The 27,698-nt window shown below is 38.8% G+C and overlaps 1 protein-coding gene across 1 annotated transcript in view; it reads right to left on the bottom strand.

The window, feature by feature from the left end:
* Window positions 1-1,623: 1,623 nt before the first annotated feature.
* The window catches only part of PDZD8 (PDZ domain containing 8), a 39,272-nt gene continuing 13,197 nt past the window's right edge, over window positions 1,624-27,698 (bottom strand). The window contains exons 2-5 of the mRNA XM_033149548.1: window positions 22,843-22,965; window positions 21,237-21,339; window positions 7,553-7,715; window positions 1,624-4,426 (exon numbers count right to left, since the gene is read on the bottom strand). Coding sequence (XP_033005439.1) covers window positions 2,142-4,426; window positions 7,553-7,715; window positions 21,237-21,339; window positions 22,843-22,965 — 2,674 coding nt within the window. The 3' untranslated portion in view covers window positions 1,624-2,141. The remainder of the gene's footprint in view (window positions 4,427-7,552; window positions 7,716-21,236; window positions 21,340-22,842; window positions 22,966-27,698) is intronic.

Below are 27,698 nucleotides of genomic sequence, written 5' to 3'. Positions count from 1 at the left end.
GTACTGAAAATATCCTATAAATATAACAGCTTGCAACAGAGAAACTGAGAACTTATTTTAAAAAATTTATTAAAGCTTGTTTTCATGATAAAATCACGTCTGACAATCATCTCGGGCAGACTTTCTATAAATATGTGCAAGTGTCAAGTAGTTACATACCACTACATCAAGATATTCTTGCTTTCAGTGGCATTTTTTATTTTCAGCTATGTACAGTAAAGCACAGAAGCAAAGAATATAATAGGAATGTATTAATACAGCTTGCCTCTCAAGATCAGTGTTTGTTATAATTATGTATTCCCTTGCTACCATACAATTATTTTGCCACCATTCTCACGCAACATTTAGAATATTGCACTACATTTAATTTATTATACAATCATCATAGAGTATTGATACCAAACTTTTCATGCCCATTTCATTAACTGATAAACTGTAAGGTATTATTTTGAAAAAACCTAATGCCTATATTATTTTTGCAGCTGTTTTTTTCAAATGAGCAAGTGATTCAAGGCAGTACCTGGAAGCAAGCTAAAAACTAATGGAGAATTATTCCAGACCACCTCTGTTGGTAAGCAACCCAGAAAATAAATTGAGAGATAAAATTCGTTAAACACAATGTTGAACTCTTTTGGAGGGATTTATTTTTTGAAAGTATCTAGTATAAGTTATGAAGCAGATTTTTTTTAAACAGCAGAACTTTACCCTTTTTTACTAGTATGGATTGTATTCTAATTTAATATTCGGCTCAGTTATGTTTTTTAAAAAAGCAAAAGGTTATTCTTAAGGCCAAAAAGATGTAAAGAGGTTGTTATCACACCCATACAAACTGAAAAGCAGATTCAACATAGTAGGATGTCTGATTGCCTGTCTGTCAAAATAAGAGGATTTAGGTGTGCTAGCTTTGCCAATTTCTACAGGTGTTTGTATATATAGCACATGTCCTAATATAATGATATGCATATGGAAAACAAAGCCTTATGACACATAAATGTCAACCCCCCCCCCAAAAAAATATTTCTTATCAGAGCAGCTGGGGCTTTTAATTTAAAAAATGTCCCCAATTTCTGTTGGGCCCAGAAACCAGTAAAGAAACTCACATGCTATATTAAAAAGCTGGGTATCTAACTAGCATTTTTCTGTTCACAATGGCATTACAACCAGGGTAAGTAAATTGTTTTAGCATTTCATTTACCCTTTAAACATTAACACACAAAAATCATACATTTTGTGGAAAAATCAATGCTTAGGTAAACAGAAAAAGCTACAACTCAACATAAAAATAGGCCTTTATGCATTATAATATTACAGTGATATGTTCTATAAGGCTTCCACCTATTTTTACATTAACATATCTTTTGCTGGTACATTTCCAAGAAATTGCTATACAATATTGGTACAGCTTATGATCAGGCGAAATTGAATGTTCATGGTCTTTAAGGAAGGAGAGAGAGGGAGATGAGCACCTATTGATAATTATTTGAGCTTTGAACTAGACATGCTTTAGAGTTCTCTCCCAGCTTACAATTCTGCTAAACCCATAAAGGAAAAAGGTATTCAAGTGTCAATTTAAACTTCAAAAATCTGTGACTGAAAAAAAATTATGGAAAGTAAGCATCATGATATGTAGTAACACCTTTACTAAACTGAAAATAAAGCCTGTGTTGGCTATGATGCATGATTGGCAAAAAACAAAACACCCCTGCTCTGAAATAAATCAAAGAGCCAAATAATGAGACACAATCAAAATCTTCAGAACCTGGTCCCCATGGCTGTAAATTTCAGCATGCAGTTAAAAATAAAAACATTAAACTTAATAACGGAAAGGAACAAAAAAATAAAACAACTGTGTTAGCATGAAACTTTAGAAAAAGTTCAAATAAATTAATCTTTCAGTATAAACTTCCAAAATGTTCTTTAAACACAAATTGGACCAGCTATGTCAACAAAAAACAAGAAAGGGGAACAGTACTTGTAAAGAAAACTCTAACCATACTCTTACAGAGATTAAAAAAACCTGTGGAAAAGCAGCTTGTATACATTTTACCAGTGTTTAATTACATTTTAATGTATCTGGTGTGGTTTTGATTAAGTGCAAAGTATTTTCCCAGTTTATCATTCTCAAGGCCAAATGTGCAACATCAATCTACTAAGTCATCAGATCTTTCAAGCTCTCCTTCTTTTAGTAGTTGTTCGAGTACTGGCTCCATTACTAGAGCACTATCAGCTTCATTATCCATTTCTTCGTCTTCATATTTATCCTCTTTTCTGGATTCCAGGTCTAAAGCTTCTATATCTTCAATGCCTGCTCTGTAGTGAATCATAAGGAGTGTTAGGGCTTGCAGTCGTTCACCCGATTTAGCCAATGCAGTAGACAATAGCATTTTTTTCCTTGTATCTGTTGTTTCTTTCTTTTCTCTTATTAAAGAATTGTTATTCTCCAGTTCCTGGTCTATTTCAAACTGTAGTTTTTCCAACATAACCTCTAATTTCAGGATTCTTTCTTCTGTAGGCAAACTTCTATAAAGGTCTCGACCAATTTCTTTAACAGCAATGTAGACGCTATCATCTAATCCGCCTTCCTTTCTTGCTAACTTTATCCCTGTACCTGTTTGCTTGGAAGGGCTACTTGGACCACCAGTTTCTGTGTCGCTACCTTCATTATCGGAACCATGTGGAGTGTGCTTTGGCGAAGGTTCTACTACTATATCAGCCCCTGGCTCATTAACACGAACTTTAGGAACTTGACGAAGATTTAACAACCGGGAGCTAGTGTTGATGATATGTCTCGTTAAACCTGTTGTTCTGGTTGCAGTTTTCAATTCTGTATCGGCACGAGATGCTGGTACGCTTAGAGAATCAGGGCTATCAAATTTAAAAGTGCGAAGGTCTCGTTCAAGCCGTCTTGTGGCTCCTAAACAAAATGGGCTTTCCGTTAGACATTTTTCTTGACATTTTTTGTGGCAAACGTATGCACAAACCACACACTGTGATGCTGCTTTGGTCCAAACTTTTTTTTTGCAGTAATCACACCAAGTTGGATTCTGAAACTGGGTGTCCTGAAAATTATGCTTGTTTTCAGTGTAGATAATCTGTCCCAAATAAGGATCGTCTTTGGGAAGAATGGGAGCAGACTCATCCTCTGAAATATTTTCTTTTTCTTTTTCCAGGAGAAAACTGGAGTCTTCTGGTTCACCCTCCTTTAAATATTTAAAATGTATAGTAATATCACCGTAACAAAAATTTTCATTGAAACCTTTGTGAGAAATCAAATTACGCAATGCAGTTCTAGTTACTGAAGCTTTAGGTGCAGGAGGATTTAATCTAAATTGTCTAATGAATTCCATGGAGGATGTAGCTATACAATCTAAAGCTATTTCTTCAAGTTTTATGCTTTCATATCCTAAACAGAGAAGCCCACCTAATTTGAAAGGATCCCTACACCAAACGGCAACATTTAGGTACTTGTGCTCTTTTTCTACTTCAAATATGTAGGAAGCAGTCTTTGTCCTTGTCCATTTACCTAATCGTTTGCGATAAGGAATTTCTGGTGTTTCCCATGAATTATGGTTTTCTGTAGTTGACCTAGAACTTTGTGAAGATTCTGAAGGTTCTTTTACTGTTTCTAATTTGTTTGTAACTGCTTTGTTTGTAACTGCTTTGGAACTCTGTAATGATTCTGAAGTCTCCTTTATTGATTCTAGTTTGTTTGCAGCTGGTTTGTTTGGAACTGCTTTGACATTCGGTGTGGAATCGGAAGGCTCCTTAACTGCTTCTGGTTTATTTACAACTAATTTGGATCCTGTTGGTTCTTCTTCTATGTCAGTATTTTTTGTTAGCTTTTCTGAATTTTTATCTCCATTACTTGCAGGAAGTGGCTGCTTCTCTGGTTTCTCAGCAGATAAGTCACCAGTTTCTAGTGTATTTTGAACTTCATTAGGAAGTGGTGTGATTTTAAACTGTGGCCTGGGTGGGACAGGAGGTTTACTTGTCTGTTTGTTTGTTTGGTGGGTTGCATCTATATTTTCAGCATTTTTTAGTACCACTTGTTTGGCTGCCTCTCTGAAAAGTGCCTTTCCACTTGCCTGAGGACTTCCAAAATGTGCCTTGCGGCTTGGTAGTGGTGATACAGTTCCAGGTGGTTTCGCTGTAGATGACACTGTGGTATGCTTGGGACTGGTTGAAGAATCATCTCCGGGTTCATATGACTTTAATTCATTTGCCAAATCCTCAAATTGTAAATCCAGTTCTTTGTTTTCTAGATCTGCTGATGTCTCCTCATCTGAGTTTACAAATGGTGCAAGACTATCTTGCGGTACTGAATTCTGTTGGTTATAGCCAACAGGCCTCTCATAATGTACGATGACTTTGTCACCAGCCTGTCTGATGAGCTTTAGCACTTGTATTGTTGATGTAATTTTCACTCCTGTAAAAAAATCAAAAATCAAAATCAAAGAATCAACAATAATAATATAATATAAATTATATATAATACATAGTATATAATATTATATTATAATGTACATTAATATAATATAATATAATATAATATAATATAATATAATATAATATAGTATAGTATAATGTAATATAATAATAATATATAGCTGACTTTATAAAACATTCACGCCCTGTTTCAGTGAGAACCATGGTCATGTTGTTGTTGTTGTTCAGTCGTGTCCGACTCTTCGTGACCCCATGGACCAGAGCACGCCAGGCACCCCTATCCTCCACTGCCTCCCGCAGTTTGGCCAAACTCATGCCAGTCACTTCGAGAACAATGGTCATACCAAACGCCAGATTCTGCTGACTGGGAACTGTGTGCACAGAAAGGGCCCTACTCATGGAGATCTTGGCAGCAGTTTGACCGGAATATCTTGTTTCCATGAGAATGAACAAGACAATCAGATCTGACAGCATACATGTGAAATGGAACCCTGGCCCCTCCTAGTGGTCGGGTGGTAGGCACCTGAATTCAGCTCCTTATTGATCCTAAAGGGGATTGGCACCATCAAACATGGCAGTGTGAAACACTTGGTTCAGTAGCTAACCACGTAAACCATTTCTGATTCAAGGAAGAAGGCACACAAGATATTAACATAAACCGGAGCCATGGAGAGTATTTTCATTATTGTCACTCCAACTGATGATGAAGAAATAAATATAAACTTACAAAGATAGAAGTTGCTAATATACCAGAATACCACATACAGAAAAATGTTTGGGAATCTGTTTTGTGAACTCTGAATTACTGGATATTGTTGCTCCAGAACCCAAAATACTTCCTCAATTTCAGAATGGTTGGTGACTAATCATGTGATATGGGCCAAATTATTTATATATTTTTCAGGTCTCTAGATAATAATTTAACAATAATTATTGTTGCATCAGCCCATAGTGCCTGCAAAAACCATGATCCATGTTTAGGTACAGCTGGAATCTATGCACAGGCAACAGCCAGGGAAGTGAAACTGCAAAGCAACAGTTGCTGGGAAAAACCTCCTTGTAGTTCTGCCAGGTAAGAAGCATTGTGATACCATCTAGAAGATTTTAACAAAATGTGGTTTCAGATGAACCCCATTCACATTTAAAATATCCAAGAGGGTGATATGCTATACCTCTAATGTACCTTCCAACTTTCTAGAATGGTCCGGGGGGGGGGGGCTGCAGTGATAAGGAGGGCTCAGTAAAAGCTGCCTTCCCCGCCCCCCTGCCACATGAGTGAAGTCTAGGTTCAAGGTCACCCTTTGCCAAATGCAAATTTCAATCTGCATTTTCCACACAAACTCTAGCAGCTGCATCACACTGGCACACTACATACCAGGAACAGTGTCAGTACCTTTTGGTTTTGATCTTCAGGCACTAGGGAAGGTAAATTTATCTTTCCAACACAGCAATTCCACAGGTCCATCAAGGAGGGGTGGGGACTGAAATTAGTGGACCCTCAGATTCCAAAGTTCTATTGGGAGTGAAGTGGCAGGGCAGAAGGAAGGAAGGGAGCAGCGTTCCACCTCCCCATCCTCCCCTCTGGTTCCTCCATCTTTTTAATGATCCCTTCCCTACTGTTTTTGAATGGTGGGGGGCAGGCGAGAAATGTCATGTCCAGGACTGGCATAGTTTGTTCTATACTTCAGTTGTGAGCTGGAGAATGGGAGGGCTTCCTCTGGCACATTTCCCCTGCCCCCCTTATGTCTCCACTGACCAGGGGTACCAACTTGAATAAAATATTGGGAGGACTCAGGTAAGCCCCACCCCACATAATCACATGATGCAGTGCACGCACACCATTTGAATGGCAATGTCCATCAACGGGGGAGGGGAAAGCCCCCTCGGCCCCTCTAGGAGCTGGCTCCTATACTACTGACATCTGCAAGGCAAGGGTGCTGTAGTTCCATAATGGTTAGGAGACAGCTCACAAGATCAATCTCCCTCACCAAGAGTGGACCTCTTTTTCTCTACCCTGGAAAGAGATTCTCAATATATCCTAAATATCCTCTAGGATCCCATCTCGGGGATCATAGGATTGAAGTGTAAATAAACTTTTAAAAAAATTGTATTCATGAAAAAGAAAAACACAATTGCACGTAAACAAAGAAATGTCTAATGAGTGGAGGAAACATGTCTGTCTTTGAGTAGGAACAATTTAAATGTGTTTATATTGATTTTCAGGTGCTTTCAGTGCAATTATGGAAGTCAGGTGTTAAGGAAGTTTTAAATGTACAGTAATGCATTACAGCAAGTACTTTCAGAGCAAGCACAACCTAACTGTTAACAGCAAGAGGCACAAAAACATAGTTTTGGTTTAGAACAAACTGTAGGTGTAACCTAGAACCACAGAACTGAAAAAGGGTTTACTGTGTCTGTTTCAGTGAAGCTTCTGACACCAATTGACTAACTTGGTGTGTAGTGTAAAACTGACAGCTTAGGGTTGACAGGGATTGGAACCTCATACACAGGCAGGCTTGGAACTGGGAAGAGGTTTTACGATGTCAAAACAAAACAAAACAAACTAAGAGAAAGAAAGAAAGCCCAGAAGAAGGAGGAGTTTGGATTTGATATCCCACTTTATCACTACCCTAAGGAGTCTCAAAGCGGCTAACAATCTCCTTTTCCCTTCCTCCCCCACAACAAACACTCTGTGAGGTGAGTGAGGCTGAGAGAAGAGTGACTAGCCCAAGGTCACCCAGCAGCTGCATGTGGAGGAGGCAGGGACACAAACCCGGTTCACCAGATTACGAGTCCACTGCTCTTAACCACTACACCACACTGGCTCTAGGAGGGTGAAGCAACAGGACAAAGTATGGATTGAAATGAGCCCAAAGAAAAGGTAGAGAGAGAATAGGGCTTGAGGAAAAGGACAGTCACAACTGGAAAAGAAAGCAGGAAGAGGTTCTAAATAAACCTCGTCACTTAAGTACGGGACAGGAGTGAACAACAACAATATGCTTTGTGTGGAAGAAGGGACTAGTACATTATTAGGGAAGCTGGTCCAGAGAGGGTAGCTAAAGATGGATCTGACGTACAGTTTTATCCAAGTTGTTTTACTACTTACCTCCAATAGCTATAAGCCTATCCCCTCTCTGAAGATCAGCTGCTGCTGCAGCTGAGTTCGGTGTGATAGTTTCAATGACAACATGCCCTGTTTCACCTTCCTTAACTTGTATTTGGCGCAGAGTGAGTCCAACACTTGGTGAATTTCCTTTTATTAGTTCTGCCTGGGAAGAAAGAAATTGTAAAATGAAATGACATTTAATCTGGTATCTAATAAAGATTTAATGCACAAGGTTGCCATGTTTTCTCTAGACAAATCTGTCTTACAAAATGTGGTATGTTTTAAGTTGCACCCTATTATCTGAATAGTGTACAGAATGTCATTTTCTATCCATGTTTGCAAAAAGGAATGTTTTTTATCAAATAAAGTTGAATAGAAACATGTTACGTGAACTATAGCATACTCCAACTCAGCAGAACACTATGTGGTCCATGACTATAATCAAACCAATTAACAGAAAAAGAAAACCAAATTAAGATCAGCTCTACAGATATCATATGCTGTATTCAAAACCTTGTGGCAAACAATTTGCTTCTTCCAGTATAAGTAGTGGTCGGGGTCTCAAGCAGAAGTTAATCTGAAATGGTGCAAGTCAACATATTTTGCATTCAAAAATGTCATTTTACTAAAGATGAAGTGATTTGAAATCATGGAGCATTTATTGCTGTAGGGGATAAACTAGGCTCAAACTATTTCCCATTTCCTTTTTTCAAAAAACCTCATATGAGCATCTGGGAAATACATCTATCTCCCTTCTCAGAGGAACAGTAAGTTTTTTCCAAGTACAGTTTGAAGCAAACAAAAAGCCTGCAAAACCAGGGACAGAAAAACTTATACATTTATGGTGGACCTGGACAGGTGGGAACACCCAAGTTGACTCATTTAAGAGAAATCACTTAGAAGTGTACCTGCACATTTTGCTTCATAACTACTTTTCTAGGGCTACTTTTTTAAAATAAAAGCTCAGTGTCTGGGGATGCCAATGAAGGCATTTGTGGGTATGATGGCACCTGGCAGCCCCCAACAGACATCTAAAACTGATTATTAACAATATGAAACACATACCAATAAAATTGCAACAGCAGCTGCAAAATGAGGCACTCTCAACAGAAGTTATAGAAGTCATAGAGATGGAAGGGACCCAGAGAAATAATCTAGTTCAACCCCCTGCAATGGAGGAATCCTGCCCACAGCTGTCCTTGGGTGGGCTTGAACCACTAACCTCCTGGTTAAAAGCCAGATGCACTGACGCATTCTGCCACCTGACACCACCCCCCTCCCCAAAGGCTTGGGCAAAAAGGTACATCTTGTTTCCTGCTGATGAAACAAAAAACATGCTGGAGTGTGACACACCTCAGAGGGGAGTTCATTCAACAGGTGTGGAGCGCCTACAAGGAAAAGCCATTCATGGGCCCCTACACCATGGACCTCATTAAGTGCAGTTATTACCCAAATTCCTCTAAGCAAGGGTTACAACTCCTTACTGTGGTCGTGTGGCTGCAATGGTGGCTTTTGCAGAGATCTTGGGGGAGTTCTATGAGATCTTGCTGGAAGCTGCCATTGCACGACCCTAGTAAGCAGAGCTTTGGCAGGGGTGGCAGGGTGGGGTACACCTTGGGCAACACAAGGGGACAGGCTGTCCCTGGCATATGCTTTGCATGCAGAGGGGTCAATCCTTGCCATTTAGTAAAGGAAAGCAATTAGTGGAGCTAGAAAAGTTAACTGCCTGAGAAGTTGGAGAGCCACTGACAGTTTGAGTAATACAGGGCTAGATGGACCAATGTCTGACAACTTCATATGTACAAATGCTCATATTTTCCCAACTTAGAAAACATTCTCTATTGTAAGAATATATGATTTATATAAAGGGGGGCTTTTCTGGGCATACTTGTAATAGCTTATGTTTACCTTCGAATTGCAAAGCAGTAATTTTTCAGAACACTCAGAAATAACCAGCTTCTGTGACATGAAAGACGCAATCTCTTTAGCGATTAGCATGAATTGCCCAGGTATTCCAAGCAATGACAATTATGGAAGCAGAGGATACAAACAACTACAACAGGGTAACCAGCATTTAGGAGGACAATGTCTGCACCATGTAAAAAGGAAGCCATTGGTTTTACATGCAATTCTGTTCCTCTTCTAAAGAAAGCAATTTAGAAAAAGATGCTAGTGTAACTCATGTTGAATGGTTATTACTCATTGACTTTTAGTTCTTGCTAAATACAGTTGTGATGTTCTCTGAGTCCTGAAAAAATGGAAAACAATTGATTTTTCATATTTCAGTTCTGACAGCCACTGGTAGAAAATATTCCTCTAATATAGCACTTGAGCATGGATCACTTATTGCAAAATGTTGTACAATCTCACATTAACTAACTCTTAAAGTCAATTTGCATAAATTACAAGAAGAGCTGAGGGGCGGGGAGGAAGAGAAAGAATCGAAGGTTTGGGGGCCAGAAATGAGTCCCAATCTCTCCACGCCATCAGCACTGCCTTTAGAAATCTCAGTTGACTTGGCAGAATAGCTGTGATTAAAATGTCTATTCTTCCAAATTTTTCATATTTTTTTCAGGTTTTGCCCATCCTTATTACCTCTGCTTTACTTTAAAAAAATGGCAACGAAAGCTAATTCTATTTGTTTCATCGGGGGGGGGGAGAAATATAGAATAAATTATAAAACATTATTTAGGCACAGATCTAAGGGAGGTCTCAGAATGATCAATCTAGGACTCTATTATGCAGCATTTCAAATTAAATCTCTGATTCCCTTGATTAGGGGACAATATGACATTCCACTGGTGCAGACCAAGGCCCCTGCCTCTTCACCATCAGTAAGGGCATTTCATTTCCAAAAACTGTCCCAGGCTGAGTGGAGCAAGATTCAAAACTATTTCGCTTTTCAGTGCATAGTCTAGCACAAGGTGCAAGCTAGCCTTTCTGTAAGCAGAATAACATAAAAAGAACATCTTAGGATTGCACCCCTTGTCTATGGTTTCCTAAGTACCAGTAGTCTCTTCTGCTTTTCCATTTCTTTTTCATGAGCTATAAAATGTTTCTACCTCTTTGTGTTTATTTTCCCCAAGGACTATTGTTCAACATTACACTGTGCTGTATTTTTCACTTTTCAACAGCAGCTGACTAAACCAAATTCCAATGCATATCAGGGAAGCAGAATGACCCCCAACAGTGCCATGTGGTGTGTGTCAGGAGTGCTTTCATCTGCTTCCCTGTAACTGCTTTTGTTTGAAAAATAGTCTAGGATTTTTTCACCCCAATATTGTAATTCTTAAGCAGAAACTAAGATAATAACATAGGTAATTGGGGGAGGGGGAATGTTTTACTATCCCAAGTGAAATTCTAATATGCATCTGGGTAGCACAATGTTCCAAAACAAAAGCAACATGTCTTCTATCAGAAGGGCACTTATCTGCTTCCTTGGGTTGATTTTTGTTTAAAAAACTGCATGGTACATTTGTTACTCCAATATACTAACAGTGGCTGAGACAGAAAAAGCACCTCAGTGGCAGAAAGCAATAGATTTCACAGGTTTTTGTTGTTGTTGACAGAAAGAAAACTTAAAGGCTGAAATTTAGGAACACCCTGGGTAGGTGACAACTGTGTAGATGATGATATATCAAAAGGACTACTTAGGTGTAAAGAAAAATATCGGTGGGATAAATTTAATTGAAGGGAAGAAGGTTTTTAAATAAACTAATTGTTTGATTGGTAATTTTATACTATAATTATCATTTTATTTAAATTGTATTGTGAACTGCTTTGAGCACAATGTATTTGTGAAACATAAGATATGACTATTATTTCTCTGCATGCAGTAATCTTTATATATGCAGCTGAAAACTGTCTGTGCTTTTAATACATTTTTAAAAAATGATCTTTTCTGTGAGCCTTTCAAATAGTAGAATGTTCAGGAAATTCTGCAAGGACTGAAGTCCTAGAGACAGAAAGAGTGCTACATTTTGCCCTTTTTGTTCCTATTTGCAAACAAAGGATCTATGTTACCTTATCGTTTTAAGATCACTCAGTTCTGTCAATTACCATAATACATCAATAAGGCAGTTTTATTTCCTACTGAGGAAATTTGTTAGCTTTCAAATGTCAGCAGAAAATCATGAAGAGTAAACCTCTGTTTTCGACACTGAACTCTGGTGGCTCATATCCTTTGACCTATATACTTTAATATCCTCTAAACACGAGTGTGGTAAAATAATTAAAAGTGAAAAGATTCTACGGTATGATGGCATTTAAATGATTTGATCGCTTGGAAAAGCAAAGATGGAATTATGTTTCTATGTCATTAAATCAACCAATATTGTTTTGAGTTTTATTGTACAAAAATAGGTTTAATTTAGGGTTTTGTTTAAATGCCACTTTCCCTTCAAAGATGATGAAATGCTTTAGCACAGAAGTGAAAATAAGGAAACAGCAATGTAAAAAAAACAAACATTTTTTGGACAGTCATCTGCCCTAACACCTACCATGGAATTAACGAAGTTTATTGGGAAATAGTGAAGGCAATTATAAAAATGGATTAAGGTAGAGGACTAAAAGTGAGTGCTGCTTGGTAGGTGGAAGTCTTTATTTCTTTTCTTTTGTCTTGATATACGACTTACAGACAGCAAAAAAGCAAAAGCAAGGAAACAGTGTAAGTAATAATGCAAAGAAATATAGCAATATTGAGTAATGTGGATAATGTATTTACAGAATTAATTCTTAGATCCTTGCACCACAAGCTAATTTATATAGCTATTTTTTTCTTTATGTTTTCTATTTGTTCTTTTTTTCTTGTTTGGAATATGAAATGCTGGAATTTTTTTCTTTTTGTATTTTTTCTTTTTTTGTATTTTTGTGTAACTCTGCAATTTTTAAGATGAAAAAAGTTTATTATTATTTTTAAAAAAACTAAAAAACCCCACACCTACCACTTGACAGGGGCAAAGAACAGACCCCACACTGGCCTGATTTGCACAATAACAGTAAGCAATGGTTTAATAAAGCACAAGCTGTCCCACAGAAGTTCAAACAAACTATGGCTTGTTTCTCCAAAGTTTGATATGTTTCTCTTTTGCCTTGTGCCTTTCTGGTTTGGTAAGCACCTGATATGGGGTGGCTGAACAAACCATGGCTAAGGAGGTGTGGCAGGTTTGCGGTTAACACAAAGTCATAGTTAAACTAAGGTTCATAAGTCAACAATAAGCTTCTGATCATGTTTTTGACATTAAAAAAATCTAACTAGTGTACAGGGTTCACACATAATAAATAATTTCTTAGCATTTGTGAACCAGAGCACATCAGTGTACTTCAAAAACCCTTTGATAGGAAGAAATATGACTGGAAATGTCACTCTCAATGTTATTAGTTTGTAACACAATTGGCCAGGTTCAATTACCGTATTTTTCGCTCCATAAGGCGCACTGGACCATAGGGCGCACCTCGTTTTTAGAGGAGGAAACAAGAAAAAAAATATTTTTCTGGTTTTCCTCCTCTAAAAGCCCTGTTTTTTTGAGGATCAGCTAAAGGTTTTGCAGCTTTTTTTGCAAAGGGAAAAAAGCAAAGAGGAAAAGCCCCATTTTTATGGGGTTCAGACACATTTCTGCAGCTTCTAAAGGAAAGGGAGCCTTTTCTACAGTTTCCAGACAGATAATCTAATCAGCCAGTCACATGTCGCTGGGGAAACAAACAACCTCCCTCTGCAGCACATTCAACAATGCAGGGTGGGGCTGAAAGGGAGCTGGGGGACTCTTATCTCTGTCCCGATCTTGCTGATCAGCTGCTGAGTGGGGTCCTTTCAACACCCCCTTTTCTCTTTGTAAAATAAAAAGCACGATCCTCTTTTGGCCCCTGGGCAATTCAGCTCCAGGGACCACCATTCACTCCATAAGACGCACATATATTTCCCCCTTTTAGGAGGAAAAGGTGTGTCTTATGGAGCGAAAAATACGGTAAATAGCTGTGCTAGCAGAAGCCAACACAAGAAGTCCAGCTGGTACAACAAGGCTTTCCCTTGACTCCTCCCCCTGTGTGCTCCATCAGCTATAGTGGGTCAGGAGAGTCCCCAGAACAGCATGTAGAGGGAGGACAGGAGAGATCATTCTATCATGTAAGTCATGCTAAGGTGATAGCTATGCCAGCACAATAATTCTTGTGCTGGCATAGCTAACTCTCCTTAGCACTACTTTGAATTCCACCCAGGGTATTTTTCTTTAATGCTTTTGGTAGGTTATCTCTTGTGCCTTTCCCCTCTTCCTCCCCATAATTTATATTTGGGCTTAAGGCTTTATTTAAATTTTGAACATTCTCTCCTAAAAGATCATACACTCCCTTTGACAGGTATATGGAAGGTGGCTCTGCTCATTTTAGTTTGTTCATATAGTCATAAAACATGCTTTATGTGTCCAAAGAGACACAACAACAAGTACAACAAGTACAACAATTACTAGTATTGCTAGTGCTGTGACATCACCACTTGGCTTCAGAAGGAATGGATTCTAAGCATGGCTGCAGTAGCTATGAACCAGAACACCAAGAATGACAATTGGCCCTTGAACCATTTCAACTTTGCCTCTCTTTTAGATATGTGCTTGCAGGGCCAAGGACAGATGACTATTTTGCAACCTTTCCATGGACTACCTGAATGGGGTGTGCAGACCATATTTTGAGAAACTCTGGTTTGAACACAAGCCAGGACTCCCAAGTAAATCACACACATACATTGACACAATGTTAACTAGATTACGCTGGAACCTTGTAACCAGGCAGCAACATTTCTGTACAATATATCACATATGCTTTAGAAAGTCATTCAAAACTAAGCACATTACCTGGAAACCACCATGTTTAGTTGGGTCAAGAAAACAAACATTGTTATCACTCTTACAAACAGGCCATATTGTTTACACAAATAATTAGCTTTCATGCTGAGTCCACCTTTATAGCTGAAATCACTTGTCACTGTAAATCAATTTCAAATGAGAAACATGGCTGTCTGCAAGTAATACTGAAAACTCTGCCTTGTGTCCAATATTTATATAAGCAACAAAACAGATTACCATGTGAATACAAAATGGATTGTCAGCACAGTGCATCTGTGAAAAATAAACACTCCTCTTTGTTTCTTTTAGGATTTGCAGCGGCTTAAAGAAAATAAACCAAGTTAAGTTTATACCCTAGGATAACATATTCCTTTACAAAATATGTGTTACAGTGCACTGAACCATCATTAACACATAAGCCATCCAAATAATATTGTATTCCAATAACAATTAATTTAATTAATTAATTTTAATTAATAAACCTGCTGGTTCAAGAACAGAGTTAAGAAAGGGGAAATTGTAACATAAAATAGGACTGGGAACACCTTGACTTTTCCTCATCCAAAGTAGCCAGGTTCAGCTAAAAAAAACCACACCTTGGTGCATTCACAGTATGTACAACATTGTGTGCTTTATTTATTGGAAGGATTTTGGAGCGAAAGGACAGATATCATATGACTGCAGACATCATTATAATAATATGCACATCAAGGCAATGCTTGCAACTATTGCCAGGAAAGGGCAGATAGAGGAAAGCTATTTCAGCATAATATAACAACTTTAAATCAAGGCAGTTACTAAGTAAGCCAAATGGTTAATGCTCAACACGAGAAAGCAGACAGCTTTCCATTTTACATGAAATATGGATTACAGAAAGTTATGCAAGTCTCAAAATTAACTCCCACTGTATTTTCAAATGCTAAGTTTTACAAGACTTGGTATTTTCATAAAAAGTGACATTTTCAAAAATGGAAGGTTTTTTATTTGTTTTTGCCTTAATCTCAGTTCTTTCCTTTGACAGGATTAAAGACTGAAATGGCAGACTTCAGTAAGCTCACTAAAATACTATTACTGAGAGACATTTGACTGAGTCTATTTACACTATTATTTCACAACTACTTCAAGTTTACCAAGTAGTTGAAAAAATGGCATTTTATTAGAGTATGATGCCACATCTACTGCAATTTCTTGCAATGGGGAAAAAACACTAGAGGAGGACCCAAAAGAGTTACATATTTGGATATGTTTATTACATTGGGTGTCATGAAAGTCCAGCTCATGCCAACAACAGAGTTCCTTGTAGTCATCTAACGGTGAAGTAGCAGCATAATGTACCCCCGTTGTCTTCTGTAGCCATTAATGCTAATAACCCTCTAGGAATGCCATCAATTTTGGTACCCTCCACTGTTGGCCATTTACTGGATGACATCAATTAAACTATATGATTAAGTTGGCTTGTTTTATAATAGCTACTTAAATTCAGAATGCCTCATCTGCCAAGCAATAGGTAGAGATATATTAACTCTGTTTTTTTGAACCCAGTTGGCACATAATGCTAAACTATGTTTCAACATTATGAGAGAAAGAAGTATGAGGAGCTTATGCAATCCTTCCTCCTTTTCTAAAGTGACCAACTGAAGATCAGAAGCATCTACTTCTCTTTAAGATTAGCTACAGTTTGGCTTTGTTGAAACCCTAAAACATGACTAATATTAACTATGTTTAGCACAAACAAGTCAGCTGCATAACCCAGGGTTTAAAGATGGCTTGTTTCTACTAAGCATAGTTAAGGCCAGTGCTTTTTTTCAGGGGGGACTCAAGGGTATGCAGTACTGGCACCTCTCTTTTTTGGTTAAAAAGTGTGGCACTTACTCTAACAACTTCATGGTGAGTACTGGCACCTATTTTTAAAGAAAAAAAGCAGTGGTTAATGCTAAGCATGACCAATTGCATTTAGTCTAAAATGGAAACAAAACCATCTCTTCAGAGCAGTGCGAGAAAGGAGAGCAGATAGCAGGCAAACCCAAGGTTTACTATGGTTCATTCTGTTAATGCTAAAACATGGTTTGGTATTCAATGAAAATGCAGTCTTTGTTATTCAGGAGACTCAACAATTTGTTTGTTTGGAAAAAAGACTAACACTAGTTTAATTTTCCAGGTTTCAATTTTAACAAATAGTTTAATGTCACTTAATGGAGAACATCTAAAGTCTAAAGCAGTGTTTTTCAACCACTGTTCCGTGGCACACTAGTGTGCCGCGAGATGTTGCCTGGTGTGCCGTGGGAAAAATTGAAAAATTACTTTATATATAGTCAATATAGGCACAGAGTTAAATTTTTTAACATTTTTTAACATTTTCTAATGGTGGTGTGCCTCGTGATTTTTTTCATGAAACAAGTGTGCCTTTGCCCACAAAAGGTTGAAAAACACTGGTCTAAAGGAAAGTCCTGCCTTACTTCATATCCAACTACTGATTAAAATCAATCTAGTAATGGAAAATGGAAATTTTCCAACCACAACAACTACTGTATATTCCACAGCCAACAACATATGAAAAGGGTTCTAGCTTGGTAATAGGTTATATGCATTGCATGGGAAAGGTCCAAGGCTCAGCTCCTATCGTCTCCAGGTAGGGTTAGGCAAGACTCTGGTCTGAAACCCTGTAGCTGCTGCCCATCAGTGTAAATACCAAGCTAGATAACATGGTGTAAGGCAGCTTCATAGGTTCACCTACCAATATTAATCTCAACTTTGAACTGGATAAATAAATCCAGACACCCCATACTTAGCGACCTCTCATGTGCAATATTTTATCTGAAGTATTTAACTTTTGCAGAGTTACATAATAGTATTGATTCTACATGCAGTTTCACTATTGCCATGCCCACACTATCTTAACAGCATCCCTGTGTGACCACAACTATTTCCCATTAATACGTTTGTACATTTGGTTTCTCCATGTAATGGTTTATTTGCAATGTTAGCATATTAGGGGCAATGTGGAAAACTGCACCCCATGCACCATATAAATTTGCTTGAAACAGATCCATTTTCCATTGTAAGTGACATTTGAAGTAATGTACTAGACAGGTTTAATAACCTAGAATCTTTGTTCAAAATCAATTATACACCAATATGTAAAGGGACGTGATTTGATTAAAGTCTCACTATTTTTAGTTATTGTGCATCAAGCTGTCTAATTTATTCTCATTGCTTACATAACAAAAATATGAAAGCAAGACTTAAGGGGGGTATTTTGCAACTGGAAATAATTATAGAGGACAATTTATAGTAAGAAAAAACTTTTTTGTCAACTGCTCATGAACAAATTTAGCTCTTTCTGTAAACTTGCAAAACAAGAAATTGTTTGAAAATATCCAGACTTACGACATTTTAGGTTCCTACACTGTGATTTAGTTTCTAGGTCACAAAGGACCATTATTCACATGCTAATCCATTACAATTCATTTATTTCAGTGGGATCAATTTCTACATAAGTATTTATAGGTGTACATTTCAAAAAGTAGTAGTGGTATGGGGAAATCAGAATGTTCCTCATTACAATGGAGGTTGTAAAGATTGAACCAAGGATCTTTGATTTACAAAGCATGTGCTCTGCCATGGAGCTGTGCCGCCCATCCTCGCCATTCAAATATTACTTTTGCATGGAAGGGCTGTGGCTTAGTCTGATCCTGTGGATACTCTATGTAAGATATCCTACCTCTCTCTACAGTGTTGTCACTGGCTTTTCCACCACAGAAAAGGCTCCTTCTCGTGTTGCCACCCTTGCAGCACACAAAGAAGGAGCCTCAGATGATGATCACTGGGTCTGGGTCAGTTCATATGGGGAGAGGTGGTCTTTCAGGTATTGTAATCCTGAGCCATTTAAGGCTTTATAGGTGAAAACCAGCACTTTCACCGGGACACAAAACTATTTCTTAGCCAGTGCTGTCGAGCCAGGATCAGTGTAATATGCTCAAACTATCTTGCCCCAGTGAGCAACCTGGCCACCAAACTGTGCACCACCTGAAGTTTCCAAACCATCTTCAGAGGCAGCCCCACCTATGATGCATTCCAGTAATGTAAACTAGAGGTTATCAGAGCACAGACAACAGAAATTAGGCTATATCTGCCCAGATAGGAGCGCAGCTGGGCCACCAGGTGAAGCTGTCAGAAGGCACTCAATGTCACCTGAGCCTCAACTGACAGCAAAGGATCCAGGAGTACCCCCAAACTGCATACCAACTCCTTCAAAGGGAGTGTAACCCTGTCAAGAGCAGGCAATTTTCCATCCATCCAGTCTAGGGAACTGCCCACTAACAATGCCTCTGTCATATCTGGATTGAACTTCAGATTCTTGGCTCTCATCCAGTCCCTTACCAAGGCAAGACAACAGTTTAGTATATCCACTGCCACATCCACAAATGTAAAGGAAAAGTAGAGCTGTGTGTCATCGGCATATTGCTGAAAACATACTTTCCATACACCTTCTGGAAACGACCATCCAAGTAGGAACAGAGCCACTGCAAAGCAGAGTCACCCCTAACTCAGAGAACCGCTCTAGAAGGATACCATGCCCAAATGGTATCAAAAGCCACTGAGAGGTCAAAGAGAAGTAACAAGGACACATTTCCTCTGTCTCTCTCTCGACTGATGTCATCATACATAAAACATTTCCTTAAACAGTACTCATTAACTTGAAGTCTCTCTTCCTTGCAAACTTAATCTTGTCCCCTGCCAACTCATGTTCCAGACTATAGTTCTGCTCGTGAAGGAGAATCTGAGTATTTCCACTAGCAGCTTGAGTCAGTTTTAAACAGGGTGGATAAAAAGCAATGATTTTTTTAAAAAAGAAAAAAATCAGATTTTTTTATTTAATTCATATTTTTTATTTATTTAAATTGGATTTTTAAAATAAAATGCTTTTGGAGGAAAAATCTTTCTAAAGATAGTTGTCTATTTAAGTTACATTATAGTCCAAAGGCTATTCATCGGGAAATAAGGATTTGTTTCAAGTTTTTCATGTGTGCTAAAACTCAAGTCTAAGGTTGTTTTTTTAAAAAAACTGTTTAACCACAAACAAATGTGAACAAACATGGATACATATGCTATAATGTTATTGTTTTAGTTAAATAAATTGTTTAAATTGTTATTAAGGAAATGATTATTTTTCTCCTTCCAATAAAGTGCAGCAGAAAAGTTGTCCAAATATAAACAATAATTTCATAATTATCTGTCTATGTATTTCTCATAGGTATAACAAAATCAGTAATTTTGAGGTAACTGTAAAAAGTACTCTGAACATTTATTATTCCAAAAATGAAACCTTCCTCTGGTTGTAAATATTAAGAGGATGCCACCAGGGTTGAACCTTTCTGTAAAAAATGATTTAAATCAAGCCTTGCTAACTAGTAATTTAAATTGATTTTATTTATATCAAATCCACCCTGGTTTTAAACATTTTTTCAATTTGAGTAATTGGTTTCTGGTATCACCATGATGCCAAGAATAAGCATCTTGTAGATTAAAACACAACACACACACACACATCATCATCATCAGTTTTTAACTTCTTTTAAAACACAGTTCTCTCTTTCCTGCTGGTCTAATTCCTACTCTGCTGTCTAGTTATATGTGTAGTAATACTGCCATCTGGTGTTGAAATGTATGTAACTACCATGTAGGCTAAGGGTAGAAACACGTATTTGCAAAGTACGCAATTGGGTTGTGGGAAGATGGTATTTATTTGCAAAAAAAAAATCCTGAACAAACCTCCAGATGTATTTAGATTGCTTCCCCTTACTGGCTCTCTGTGCAAAAAGTAGCTGATACACAGAATAGTGAGACCAATGTGACTCCCGCACTTTCACTAAGTGTTGCTTATTTCCCTAGGACCTCTGCCCACTACATTGGTACCTTGGGTTACAGACGCTTCAGGTTACAGACTCCACTAACCCAGAAATAGTACCTCAGGTTAAGAACTTTGTATCAGGATGAGAACAGAAATTGCACGGCGGCAGCGGGAGGCCACATTAGCTGAAGTGGTACCTCAGGTTAACAACAGTTTCAGGTTAAGAACGGATCTCCAGAACGAATTACCATAAATTCTTAACCCAAAGTACCACTGTACTAAAGATTGGGATTCAAGTACAGTTGGACGTCGAACAGCTTACGTTCCCGAATGTTTTGGCTCTCGAATGTCGCAAACCCAGAAGTGACTGTTCCGGTTTGTGAACTACTTTTGGAAGCTGAATGTCCGACAGGGCTACCGCTGCTTCCGATTGGCTGCAGGAGCTTTCTGCAGCCAATCAGAAGCCGCGCTTTTGTTTTCAAATGTTTTGGAAGTTGAATGGACTTCCAGAACAGATTCCATGTGACTTCCAAGGTACGACTGTAATTTGAAGCCCAGGGGCCCAGGGAGGAAAAGAACAGCTGTATGTGTACAGGAAGAGCACAAGGGCCAATCCTTATGTCCATTAGCTGGCCCAAGAATTGACAGGGGAGGTTTCCATTGGGATCTACACAAATCTCTCTCACAGAATGTGGAGAGTGTGAGAGAGAAATGGATCCTGCCCTTAATATTTCGATACATTGTATTCATAGTATTATTTCAGTGCTATTTATTTAAACAAAAATTTTGATGTAATTGGGTAAAAGGTTACATAGATACTTCATGAGCATATTCTTAAAGGTGGAGAGGTTTTCCTATTGGTTTTATTTCATGAACTTCTTAGAGACAAGAAGTGAGTACTTTGTATTCAATTGTGCTTGCTTGTCAAGTTATTAAGTGAAATGAGGGGAAATATGAGCCATCACATAAAATAATATAAAATAGCATATATATAATTTACCGTCTTGATAAAAGATCTTTCTTTTTCTTCCCAAACTTTTTCACTTAATTCAAATGTGCAATGAATAGATACTTCTCTCTCATAGGATCCAAAAATAAGTAATCTGCAACACAAGAATATTAGTAGCATTAACACAAGCATATATTTTAAGCCATTGTTCATTATTTATAATTGGTTTAACATTTGCCCATATTAAGGAACCCCTTAAAATATTAAATAACCTGAATGTATAGCTAAGCCCACATGATTCTACTTTACAAAAGTAGCACAAGTAACATCAGAAGTTTTATAAAGCACTTGCACCCTCTAGTGGGAAAGGAGGACACATGCATTTGTTTCTCAATTTCTCAAACACATAATATGCACACTGAAGTAGGCAGAAAGTTGAATCTTGCGCTATTACTACTTATGTAACAGTGATAAAGACTGAAGAAAATTGATCATATTTTAATTGATCAATTTTGTATTAACAGCCTAGTACTCAAGACATGCATGCTTCCATATTCTGGCATGTACACCTAACACCATCACAGAAGAGGTATGATAGGAAGAAAAAATAATGATCATATTTAAAAGTCGCCCAGGATCTACCAGATCCCAAGTAAGTCTAACTACCATATCACAACAGCATCAGGCACAGTCTGCAGCCTACAGCTGGCAAAAGGATCAGGCCCAATAGGCCTTCTCCCTCCCATTGCCATGAGATGCTGGACTGTAGCTCTGCAAGGATTCATCAGCAAGGAGGATGGATTTGTCTTGCCCACTAAAATATTAAAATACCATATATTGTTGTCTGCTATTTTGATATTATACTTTATATTACTCTGTCAAGAAAATTATTTGTATTTCATCTGTTTGACAGTTCCTATCATCAATTCTGTTTTTAGAATCTTTCAACAATTAAAACCTTGCAGATATCAGAGGCAGGAGCTATTAGTATTATAAACTCGATGTTTTAAGTGCAACTGTCAACAAGCACTGTGAATATTTGTTCTGTTATAGAACCCACTAAACAAAGCTGTACTCATAACAAAGAGCTAATCATCCACTGCCTCCAAATCAACCAGCTTTAGATTTCAGTAGACCAGATCAGTAATTGCAATTGTTAAGAGTTTTAAGGGTTGACAATACATTTTAAATTTGAATTGCTCTCTAAAGATCTGCTTGACAGAGTTACTCATTTTTTGCTGCAAGAAGTGCTCAGGCAGTACTTCTATACAAACTTACATGGCAGTAAACCACACTGAACACAGCAAGCACATGATTGCACCATTAATACTTAAACATGAAGCAGTGTTACAGTTACAGTCTATTCCTACTCCATTTAGAACACCAACAAAATTAAAAAAGGTATTCTTCATTTGCAATACATTTTTGAGGATGCAAAACCAGAAAGAAGAAAATGTGCTAATAGCTCCTAAGTCTTTGTAATTAGCAGAGAAGAGCAAACTAATGTAAAGGAACACATATTTAGGAAATAATTTTAAATAGAGTTGGTTAACAAAATCTTTTTATTTTTAAGAGCTACAGTCCCATTCTACAATCCAAGTACTTGAATGGAAGACATTCAGTGAAACCAGACATGCAGAGAGTATCAAGCACATACCTTGAACATTCTATTAAGGAAACTTTCAGTCGTCCTTCAGTTAGTGAAAAATCTTGTATACTGAGATTCAGATCTCTAAATTCTTCAGGTGGCACAACTTGAAATGGAAAAAACGGCTTGAACCTAGTCAAAATATATGTATAAATAGGTTAAAAACTTTCCCCTATAGGTGAAAAAGGCATACAAAATTTACACACTGCAATGAAGAGATGAAAGGTCTGATTGTAAGAACAAAGCAACTGCGTAAATAACACTATACAATATGTCGAATTGAAAATTAACATGATTTAGTCAGATTTGCAGCATTGTTTAAGAAATATAAGAAACAGTTATCAAATGGAAACTTGATTTAAAAGTCTTTTTTCTTGCCAATTTAAATCACTGATTAAAATTAATCTACTCAGTCCCTACCCTCTTCCCAAACTTTCCCCCCATAGATCACTTGAAAATTGCTGAGTGTCTTGTTGGACCATTTGATTTTCTTCTGTCTGTTGTAGCAATTGTAATGTGCTGTGCTAGGTGCTGTATCATTTTAAATTATATTTTTATTACTTTTTATTTCTTATTGTTGTTGTTCAGTCGTTCAGTCGTGTCCGACTCTTCGTGACCCCATGGACCAGAGCACGCCAGGCACGCCTATCCTTCACTGCCTCTCGCAGTTTGCCTCTCGCAGTTTGGCCAAACTTTATTTCTTATATTGTATTTTATTGTATTACAATTTGAATAGAGGTTAAAAGAACTCAAATATTAAGTGTTCTTCACAGATACACTGTGGACCACTGTTTGCCAATCCCTGCAATAAGGTATTTGCCTGACATACAGATCAGAACTGAATGGCCAAGTCCCTATCGCCAGATGTTGAGGCTGGCTTTTGTTGCAACAGCAAAAGCCACTTTTTACCCTACTGAAACTAAAATCAGCCAACCAACCAGCCTATTCATGTTATAAATTAATGATTTGAAAATATCTGCTTCTTCCATCAATACAGTTTGGGATCCCTATAATCTCCTGTTGGGCCTGGAAGTTTCAGAGGCTCAGACAAAGTTTCCAAGTTAACCACAGAAGTTCAATTTTTTCTGAGTCACAAGTTGCATATGGCTTGCCTCCTCAAGACACCTTATCCTTTATACTCTACTAGTGGTTTCAGCCCGTTAAAATAACGGGCGCTAGAACATATGTCCACCACCCCCCGACCTCCCGCTAAAGCAGGCTTTGGCAGGGGGGCGGGGGGCGGGGCGGGCAAGCAGCGGCTTCTCCGCGAAAGCGGAGAAACCGCTTCTTGCCTCTCCACCACCCCCCGACCTCCCGCTAAAGCAGGCTTTGGCAGGGGGCGGGGCGGGCAAGCAGCGGCTTCTCCGCTAAAGCCGAGAAACCGCTTCTTGCCTCTCCACCACCCCCCGACCTCCCGCTAAAGCCCGGCTGATGGTGGAGCCGAGCGCGGGAAGGTGCAGCGGCGAGAGCGACAGCGTGGCCTCCCTTCTCGGCCTCCCCTGGCCTCTGGAGCACCGACGTTCCACTTCAACGGCCCTGCTTCAACTGCCCCCGGCCGATGTCTCTCCATCCAATCCCTGTGTCCCTGGGGCACATGCGCAGTAGCGCAAACCCAGAGACACAGGGACTGGACGCAGAGACACTTGCGTTTTATATATATAGATGGTTTGAAGTTGTCTTGTTTCAGTAATCTATCTTTAAGACCAGGGATCAGCAAACTTTTTCAGCAGGGGGCCGGTCCACTGTCCCTCAGACCTTGTCGGGGGCCGGAGTATATTTTGAAAAAAAGGAAGGAACGAATTCATATGCCCCTCAAATAACCCAGAGATGGATTTTAAATAAAAGGACACATTCTACTCATGTAAAAACACGTTGATTCCCGAGCTGTCCGCGGGCCGCATTTAGAAGGTGATTGGGCTGCATCTGGCCCCCGGGCCTTAGTTTGGGGACCCCTGTTTAAGACTAACCAGAGTTTAGTTAGGTTCAGACCCACTCTAGTCAGGGTTCAGCACTAAATTTGCCCTGGTTGATGACTTATCATGAGAGAGACAGGGAGTGTGCAATCTTGTAGATCCTCATTTGTCTCTCAAAAGCTTTTTGATGCCACTAACCATAGTGTCCTCTTGGAGGCTGAGGATTGGAGGCACTGATATGGTGGGTGTTTTTCCAGCAGGGCTGTCTCCAGACAATAAACATTGGGCAACTTCTTCTAGGTGCCTTGACAGTTAAGCAGAAGAGTCCTGTAGGGTTTTATTTTGTCCCCGCTGCTGTTTAATGAAACCATGGTGAGAGCTATTGAGGAAGTATGGGGCATGGCATCACCAATATACTGATGACATGTGACTCTATTTTTCCATAAGCCGGTCAGGTGGTATAGGTGCTGGTGTGTGTGGCTTCAATGGCTAAGAGTGTCTATCAGCATTTATGGCTAGTTTGTCAGCTATGGTCATTCCTAGACCAAGGTAGCCAAGTAGCCCATGCCCTAGTAACCTTCTAATTAGATTACTCTAACATGTTCTACAAGAGACTGCCCTTGAATACAGTGGACGCTCGGGTTGCGAACGTGATCTGTGTGGGAGGTACGTTCACAACCCGCAGCATCCGTAACCCACAGCGCCGCGTCTGTGCACGTGTGTGACACAATTCGGCACTTCTGCGCATAGCACGATTTAGTGCTTTTGTGCATGCATGAACACTGAAACCCAGAAGTAACCCGTTCCGGTACTTCCAGGTTTGGCGTGTCCGTAACCTGAAAACGCGCAACCCACAGCGATCGCAACCCGAGGTATGACTGTACTTGAAAGCTGCAGCTAGTGTAAAATAGAGCTGCAAGGATTCTAAGTGGTGGTGCACTTGTTGCCAAATGTTATTGGGATCAATTCAGGGTGTTTATGTTAGCTTATAAGCAGGCTTGTGCAGAAGTGGAAGCAGCCGGGTACACTTGCCCTGGGCCTCAGAGGGCTAAGCCAGCTGGGGGCCCACTAGGGACTGGCTGCTTTTTTGAGTTTATGAATTTGTTCTAACAAAATTCATGCCCTGCGCCTCAGATAAGTCTGCTTTTAAGTCTTAAAGAACTTGGAACCCAAATACTTGAATGAGTGCTTCTGCCTATATCAGCCTGCCTGGGCCAATGGATCGCATTGACAGCTTAGCTCAGCAATGACTCTAGAGAAGGCTTTCTCTGTAGTGCAAACATTTATTGAACTGCCCCCTCTGAAAGGTGCATAATGTACCTTGACTACTGTAATTCTGGTGCCATCCAGACAGCGTTTTGCCCAGGCATTCAGAGAATACTGAACAAAACAGAATCTCTGGGTGAGAGCAGCCACAAGAAAAGCAATCAGTTTACTGCAGCTATACATCTCATTTTAATAGTGTAGTTGTATTAATTATTTGGAAGATTGATTTAGAATTTGTTTTATTACTTTTTTAATGTGCAATTGTAAACTGCCCTAGGATTCTGTCACATAACGGGCAGTATGAAATTGGTTTTTTTAAATATAACAACAACAACAACAACAACAACCACCACCACCACCTGTGGTTAGTTAAAAATGAAAGTGAAAGCTTCTAATCTCTTTAGAACTGAACAGGCAGTTGAGCGAGGAGTACACAAGCTGAGTTTCACCTGGGCTTGTTCATGTAATGATAAATGCAGTTTTTAACCATAGCTTATTGTTACAACCAGATGCAGCCTGACTTCTTTCCCTCTAAGCGGAGTTCACATTAATTTGCTCACCTTTGCATACATAAAATGTTAATGGATGCTGATACTAGCATGCTAGTATCTTAATGGATACAATACTAGCAGGCTAGTATTGGAATAACTGCTGAAGAATAGTTTTCTCAACAGGAACAGCATAAAGAAATGAAATAACTCCTAACACATTCTAATCAGAACTATCTGTCAATGTTGTGTCACTGAAATTATGAGCTTATGTGTGTCCTTTCACTGACCTCTATGACAAGGGGAATATCAAATGACAGGATTGTATAACAAACCCTTATGATTTCCAGAGGGGCAGCTGTGTTAGACTTAAAGACTAACAAAGTTTACAATGGTATCATTTTATTATGCCATTCAGAACAATTTCCCCCTTCTCATGTGGAATAGTGTTTTCCAAAAAGCAAACTTGTACTAGAAATAATCAGTACAAGTTTTTTTTTTTTTTAGAAGCTAATGTTTATACACCATTACCGAGACGATAAGTTTATAACACAGACTCCTACTATGGCCTGGTGCACTTGAACTAACATATTTTATACTCGAAACAACCCTGTGATGGAAGTTAGACCTCAATGCAATAACTGGTCCAAGGTCACAGAATGAGCTTCATGGCAGAGTGGAATATGAAAAGAATCTCTCCAGCACTAGTCCAACACTAACCACTAAACTACCGTATATACGTGTGTATAAGCCGACTTTTCCAGCACATTTTTTATGCTGAAAAAGCCCCCCTCGGCTTATACTCAAGTGAGGGTCCCCGGCAGAGGCTGTTGTCGGCGGTGAAGGAGAAACAAGCAGCCCGAAAGCAGCCCTTTTGCGCTGCTCCTTCCTCCTCCTCCGCCTTTGCCGCTACCAGCCTCTGCCTCTCGGCAGCACCCTAGGTAGGCTTATACTCGATTCAATAATTTTTCCCAGTTTTGTGGTAAAATTAGGTGCCTCGGCTTATATTCGGGTCAGCTTATACTCGAGTATATGCGGTACACTGCCTGACCTGCTTTGTAAGTCCCTCTAGCAAATACATAAGACAGATGTTTCACAATCATCTTCATATTTATTTATACATGAAAGTTATATTCAGAAAGTTCTGAGTTAAATAGAGCTTCTTATTTAAATGTACTTATGATTGCTTTCATTTTTA

The sequence above is a fragment of the Lacerta agilis genome, chromosome 5 (genome assembly GCF_009819535.1).
Source record: "Lacerta agilis isolate rLacAgi1 chromosome 5, rLacAgi1.pri, whole genome shotgun sequence".
NCBI lineage: Eukaryota > Metazoa > Chordata > Lepidosauria > Squamata > Lacertidae > Lacerta > Lacerta agilis.
This window is presented reverse-complemented; position numbering and strand designations above follow the sequence as displayed.